The sequence below is a fragment of the Aristolochia californica genome, unplaced genomic scaffold (genome assembly GCF_029961685.1).
Source record: "Aristolochia californica isolate CCGP_79_NKW_82.1479 unplaced genomic scaffold, dmAriCali1.0.hap1 SCAF_9, whole genome shotgun sequence".
In the NCBI taxonomy this organism is placed as follows: domain Eukaryota; kingdom Viridiplantae; phylum Streptophyta; class Magnoliopsida; order Piperales; family Aristolochiaceae; genus Aristolochia; species Aristolochia californica.
In genome coordinates this window covers 34,520,758-34,528,078 of record NW_027182290.1, presented here as the reverse complement: position 1 = coordinate 34,528,078, position 7,321 = coordinate 34,520,758, and the positions used below count along the sequence as shown (strand labels likewise).

The 7,321-nt window shown below is 40.8% G+C and overlaps 1 protein-coding gene across 1 annotated transcript; it reads left to right on the top strand.

Annotated features, from left to right (window-relative positions):
• On the top strand, positions 1-1,758 carry LOC137941756 (uncharacterized). The gene is made up of 5 exons (XM_068787324.1): positions 1-340; positions 461-548; positions 645-715; positions 827-883; positions 1,455-1,758. The coding sequence occupies exons 1-5, from the start codon at positions 239-241 to the stop codon at positions 1,644-1,646; spliced, it is 510 nt and encodes a 169-aa protein (XP_068643425.1). The 5' UTR covers positions 1-238; the 3' UTR covers positions 1,647-1,758.
• Positions 1,759-7,321: the final 5,563 nt, after the last annotated feature.

Sequence of the window (7,321 nt, the reverse complement as noted above, 5' to 3'; positions counted from 1 at the left end):
ATATTTCTCTTCCTCCCTCCCCCCTTAGTTCCACTTCCGCCTTTGCGCTCTACAGTTTATCCTTTATATAGCTTCCCATCCTTGGTTTGTTTTCGCTTTTCTTCGATTCTCTGATCCCACGTTCGACATATCGAGAGGACGATTAGACGCTTTGCGATCTTCCTTTCCGCCCATTAAAAAGAAGGGCCTGCTCACTGAGGGAAAAAATTGAAGGCTGATTGAGTTTCAAGTTCCAACAATGGGTTTGTGTCGAGAACCAGGATCATACTACGGCGTTCTTGGTGTAAACAGGAAGTCTTCCATCACCGAAATACGAAGTGCTTACAGAAAGCTTGCTATGGTAAGATGGAAATATAGAAGAGTACCTTGATTCATTGTGATTCCTTTATCTGAGAATCCCACAAATTTTGTTTCCTTGTTTTATTTGGCGTGGGAATTGAAAGTTATGTTTCTTGCTCAGAAATGGCATCCGGATAGATGGTGCCGAATGCCTTCAGAGTCGGAGAAAGCGAAACGGAGATTTCAGCAGATTCAAGAGGCCTATGAAGGTTGGTATATTGCATTAATGTGTTGTTTTTGTTCTGGTTGTGCATTTAGAACATAGTTAAACCCCAGTTGTACTGAAATCGCTCTGTTTGTGGCAGTGTTGTCTGATCAAAGGAGAAGAACATTGTACGATGCGGGTTTATACTTTCCCAGCGACGAGGAAGACGAGGTGAGTGTGTGAATGAGAACAAAACAGGTCCGTGTTTTTAGTCTTTCAGGGGTTTCTTATTATAAGCAAACAAATGTTCTCAACATTTTCATTTTGTTCGTCTTCACACAGGGCTTCTCGGAGTTCTTGCAGGAAATGCTATCACTCATGGCGGATGTAAACCAAAAGGTACGTATTTGTTTTCTCGATTTTTTTAACTGCACAATTTTTTGTTGATTATGTGGTTTCTTTTCCCGCAAGATTGATCAATTGAAACGTGAAAGAACGACGCGAGTCCAATGTGGACAGTCCCAAACCGGCTCGAAAGTTCCCTGTTTGGTTTCTCCATCCCCTCTGATCTCTTAATGTCGTCAACACGATCAATAATGATAATCAAACGTCGATTTTCTTTTACTATCTGATAGTTCGTCAACATCGCACCACAGTCGCATTCTACGAGTTGTATGATTTTTTGTTCACAGGAAGCTCCCAGATTTACAGCCCTCTGTTTTGTTCATCTCTCCTGTATTTTCCTGAGAGTTCGAAGAAAATATCTTGGAATAATTTTTTTCTCAATGTTAAATGCAATTCGATCTCGAAGAAAATATCTTGGAATAATTTTTTTCTCATGGTTAAATGCAATTCGATCTTTCTGGTGCTGATGATTCTGCACCTTTCGAGAAAATATCTTCTGTTGGGGGGTATAATAAAAATTTTATCCGGAGGAGTTGTTTTCTAACAGAGACGTGTGTGGCTGCAGGGCCAAGGCTGCAGCATGCCGGAGCTGCAACGAGCGTTTGAGGAGATGGTTCAAGGGTTCCAATTTCCTCAACCGTCGAACATGGAAGAGCATAGAAATGTAAAGAGGTCCAGATGCGACAGGGGTCCTGCTGACTGCGTGCACCGCACCGTTCACGTGTCCAATGTCTGGGAACATGGATTTTGTAAATAGCGACGAGCGCAACTTTTGGTTTTTATATTTTGCTTTTGCTTTGCTTTGCTGTTTTTCGCTTCTGTTTCATCAATCATCAGTCGTGAGGAATGCAGCTTTTCAGTTATCAGTACACATCAGCTTGGACTTCGTTTTGTCTGCATTCTGCAAGTATTTTTATCATATTTTTTTTTATGTAAATCGATTTCCAAGTTAAAGAGGACAAGACGTAACGGGCGGACCGACAGAGACTGGGAAGGCGTCAAAGTTAAAATTAAATAAGCATTGAGAGTTGGAGACACAAGGAATGATCATATGAGTATTTAAGCAAGAAGCCGTTCATAATTGATAAGTTTCCTAGTTTTGGCCAACATTGATGCAACCAATGGTTGGCCTGGGACAAGAAATATTATCTGTCCTGCTCTGAGACAAAAGTGTGGGCTTGGATACATAATGCTTATTAGACGATGTCTTCCAAATTGAACTCATCTCTTCTTTCATTACCCATTATTGCCTCATTGTACCCGCCCACAAAGGACATAAGCCCGATTACCCCCTGCCATGTCTGTCGCAGGCCTCTCCTTGTGGAAGTTCCACTTCGCCATCCACGGTCCACGGCCATAGACCATCTATAGTTGCTCTTGAGTAACCATGCCGCGACACCAATGTATATTTTGTATAACGGCTATTTAAGCAAAATCAAGATTGAATGTGAATCATTATTTTTGACTTAGTATCAGAGCAGGATAATCATCTCCTTCTCCTTCTCGTCGTCGAAGAGCAGAGCGAAAAATCTTTGTTCCGTAATCTAAACTAAATCTCTGTTCCGTAATCTAAACTCTATTTCGCCGCGAAACAAAGTTGTTCGGAAGCTCCGCAGGTCGCCGCCGCCGATCTTCCATCAGAAAGCTTCATCGAGACGTTCCGCAAGCAGCCGACGATCATATCCGAGCTACTGCTCGGCCTTTCCATCCGAAAGCTTCGTCGACCGACGACTTGCCGCGAAACAGCGCTGTTCGGACGTTCCGCAGGCCGCCGATCATAGCCAAGCCACTACTCGGACCTCAACAGAACCTTCACCGACGACAGTATTCTAGAATATCGTCAGAGCTGACGCCGGCGAAGGGGGAGACGCACTGTCGAGACGAAAACTTTGTCGTCTCGACGACGAAGAAGAGGTACAGTAACCCGGTCCAAGATAAGTTTTATTTTTTGAACTTAAGTGTGTGTGGTATAATTATTTTCTGCCAGAGCGATCCAGTCTCAGACAGACCAAGATCGGCCCAGCATAAGCGAACCAGACCAAACCAGTCTACTGATCGGACCAGACCGGACCGGTCCAAGATTAATTTTAGAAAGGGAATCGGACCATACCGAATCAGTATACGGACCGGATTGGACCAACATTATTTTTTGTGAACCAGACCAGACCGGACCACTCTACGGACCTTCTTTTCATCATGTCGAAGGAATTAACACCGATTATTCATGTGCAATCAGAACACTCTGGTTTTACAACCAGTGTCACTCTTACTGAAGTCAACTATGATGTATGGTCCCAGATCATGGAGATTCAAATTGCGGGACAAGAAAAATTTGAATATATTATGGGAAAACACCATTCCCACAAGAAACGAATGCCTCCTATGCGAAATGGTATGCTGAAAATCAAAAAGTCAAGGGGTGGTTGTTAACCTCTATGTCACCAGATATTATGAAGCGCTATATTCGTCTGCGTACCGCACGCGAAATATGGAATACTCTGGAAAAAGCTTTCTATGATGGGTCAGATGAATCAAAATTATTTTTCATTGAATCAGAGAGTTTTCTCCACCAAACAGACTGGTCATCCTTTATCAACGTATTATGATGATCTTGTGGAAATTTTTCAAGAACTTGATCATCGTGACAGGACTATAATGAAAGATCCTGATGATGTTATCGCTTATAGGAAATCCATTGAAAGGTTGCGCGTTCATATTTTTTTAAATGGATTGGATGCAGAATTCGAACAAGTCCTGTATTTTCGAGTCGAGTTTTGATTTGAATATTTTGAGCCGAGCTTCGTATGGAGCCTCATCTCGGGCCTCAACATATATTTAAAATTTTTCAAAAAATATATATTAAATAAAAAATATATAAAATTATGCATACATTTTATATAAAATTGGGCATAACCTTTATATATAATACATGTATAAGATTGGGCATAACTTCTACTTAAAATTAAGCATAATCTATATATATAATACCTGTATAAAATTCGACATGACCTCTATTTAAAATTGGGCATAATCAACATACATAATACCTTCATAAATATTCCATGAAATTGTTTATATATACCATAAACACTCCAAGAAATTGTTTATATACTCCATAAAATAGTCTAAACACTCCATACACTGCATAATATTATAAATAAATTCCATACAATAATCAAACACAACAAAATTAAATAAAATATCACTATTAATTTACAATTACCCAAATAAAAACTATAAATCCATTATAAATTTACAAACTATAGTTATTTCTCTTCATGCTAGAAAATAATATACGTCATTACTTGAGAAAAATCTCCACCTATGACAAAAAAAAAAAAAAAAAATTAGTTATTGTCAGATAAAAAAGTACTCTTCCACTACTAGTTACTTAATGTCGGTAAAAATATTAAAATTGTCATGAAGAGAAAAACATGAAAAATTATGTAGTTGCTAGTATTATCTCTTCACTCTTCTTCTCAGGCTGTAATCATAAAACAAAATTTTAATAAATAAAACTAAAAAATATACTAAAAAATATCATAATAAATAATTAATCAAAGAAATTCACCTTTTGATTTTTCTTTATAATACCATGAAGAGTTCGAACCCAATCAGTGCCATAAATCAAAGTTTGAAATGTATTTGGTACCAAGGAAGAATGATACGAGTCTATTACTCTACCACCACCACTAAATAATGACTCCGAAACTACTGTGGATATGAGAATTATAAGGGGGGTTAGTCAACAAACTTAAAATTTGAAGTTCATCTTTATCTCCTGCTTCAAATTAATTTAATTCCTTTTCATGAAATTTAATTTCAAACTTGGTGTTAGTGTGGACGAGTTCATATACATTGGAAAACAGTTTCCAGTGTTAGTGCCCCAAAATAAAAAAAATATAAAAAACAAAAAAATGAGTAACTTATAATAGTATACTTAATTAAAACATAATATTTAAACCCCAATTTAGGTAAAACAAACATGATTACAACACAAATAAGTAATTTAATGTATAATTAAAATAAATTAATATATTAATTAATTAAATTAGATATTATATTATTTAATGATTGCAGTTTATTATACATTAATACAATTATTACGTGAGCCAATTAATTGTGTACATGATTAATTATAAAAAATAAAAAAATAAACAAGAAAATTTGATCAAATGCTAACTTTAACGCACTATATTTTCACGTATTATTGCATCGTCCAGAAGAAAAACATGCGAATAGGATTTACAAGTTTTTTTTTTATTTTATTTATAAAAATCACATGTGCGAAAACTCGCATGTGTGAACTGCACGTGCGAGTTCGCACACTGTGCGGAACGGAGCGTCGAGGGGGGAAAATAATCTCCCCCCCTCAACTTAGGTATCCGGGGGTTCTGTGCCGTTCCGGCGAGAGCAATGGGCAGCTGATTTGACGACGGCAGCAGGTGGTGGTAGCGGGGTGGCGACAACGGGAGAGGGTCCAGAGCAACCGCTTTAGTTGGGGTACGACGAGGCGAGGGCGATGCTACAGGAGTAGACGATGACGACGAAGAGAGGCAGAGAAGGCGATGAGCGGGGGGAAAGATTAGGTGCGGCTGCTGCAGAAGGGGTACCAACGGTGAGAGGGAGAAGGGAGATGGAGGCCGAGAGAGGGAATTTCGGAGAAAGAAGAGAGAAGGGAAAGAGGAGATGAAGATAGTGAGGGAGGGAGAGAGACCGAATTTTTTTTTTTGGGAGAGAGAGTGCAAGACTCCCGAAAACTTACCCCATCCCGCCGCTCATTAAATTAACGAGTCAGCTCACGAGTCGACAAACCGAATCTAGTTCTGCTCGAGTTCAGCTCGTTAACCTAAACAACCCTATTTCTGAGTTCGAGTTCGGCTCGAGCTCCATATATAACGAGCCAAAACCGAGCCAAACACAAGCCGTTCGCGAGCCAGTTCGGTTCAAAGAACCACCCTTACCATTGAGCACCCACCAGCTATTCCTGTACATTCAATTAATCATCCTTTCAGTTACTTCAATAGTAATCCAGTCAAGATATAGTAATTATGTAATAGCAAGAGCTACAAGATGTCTTGTTCTGGTCGAATGAAATCGATTGATGCGCCCATAATCAACTCATTGCTGAATGTCGATAACTTAGCTATTGGGACTGTCGGCCATTGATGAGGTTGAATTGAGACTGGACGGTTGGGATTGCCTCACATAAATAAGTTTCGACTCCTGCATTGCACGGTTGATTAGTTGATATAGGAGAGCAAGTTACAGGCCTAAGCCTAATTCCCTAACCCTCGAGTTTTTTTTTAATTTTTTATTTTGTTCGGTTTTTCTTGTGATTTGTCTCTACTATGTGCCGTGTAAGTATAGCTTACTGAGAAACTTGTGGATGGGAAAGTGGGAAAGTGGGAAACTTAGGAGAATGCGGACGCGATCCATCAACGTCTACTTTCCAAATTAACTTTCCCATTGAAACGGTGACGTAAGCGTCGTTCGCGGGATCCAGCGTGATGCCATTGGGGATGGCACTGGAGATTCGTCGTCAGAGAGGACAGAAAGGAGGATGCGGCGGCCTGAGCATAGATCGTAAGGCGCGTGGACGTTGAAGCAAGGGAACCGTCTGCCGGTAATGACGACGGCTGGCACACGGCTTCGGACGGAGTCTACGGCAACGCCGAGAATAGAGACATTGGCGGGGAGGTAGGGAACGGAGACTGTGTGAAGTTGCGTCTACGCCATCCCAAAATAACTACCGTCTGCCGGTAATGACGACGGCTGGCACACGGCTTCGGACGGAGTCTACGGCAACGCCGAGAATAGAGACATTGGCGGGGAGGTAGGGAACGGAGACTGTGTGAAGTTGCGTCTACGCCATCCCAAAATAACTACCGTCTGCCGGTAATGACGACGGCTGGCACACGGCTTCGGACGGAGTCTACGGCAACGCCGAGAATAGAGACATTGGCGGGGAGGTAGGGAACGGAGACTGTAAAGTTGCGTCTACGCCATCCCAAAATAACTAACCAATTTAGGACCTCGTGTGAAACTACCAGACGGGGCGTGTGAGACTACCACCAGACGGGGGATTCGCAAACGAATCCAGGTACAGAAGTTGATGGCATGGTTCTTCCGGGCAGACACAACTACGAGGAGAAGCTGAGAAGTGTGAAGTTGGCTCAAAGCTTATCCCAAGATATTTAGCCAATTTAGAAAAAACTTCCTGCGATTCTTGCCCGTAATCTTTAATTTTTTTAGTTTTTATCATTACTTTTCTTTTTCTAACCCGAACCAGTCGATAAACGAGTTTGGCTCAACTAGGTTAACACTAACGAGGTTGGTAGGAAAACGTATGAACCCTTCCCTCCTCTCAATCTGGTGTCATCGTGCTCTATCTCTCTTAGGTGTGGCAGTTATCAACACGAGCTGGAGAGA

What these genes read in the sequence shown, in the direction of transcription:
- LOC137941756 (XM_068787324.1), top strand. Translation starts at nt 239, where the DNA reads ATGGGTTTGTGTCGAGAACCAGGATCATACTACGGCGTTCTTGGTGTA. An exon ending in CTTACAGAAAGCTTGCTATG is followed by an intron (nt 341 to 460) that starts GTAAGATGGAAA and finishes TTTCTTGCTCAG; the next exon opens with AAATGGCATCCGGATAGATG. An exon ending in GATTCAAGAGGCCTATGAAG is followed by an intron (nt 549 to 644) that starts GTTGGTATATTG and finishes TGTTTGTGGCAG; the next exon opens with TGTTGTCTGATCAAAGGAGA.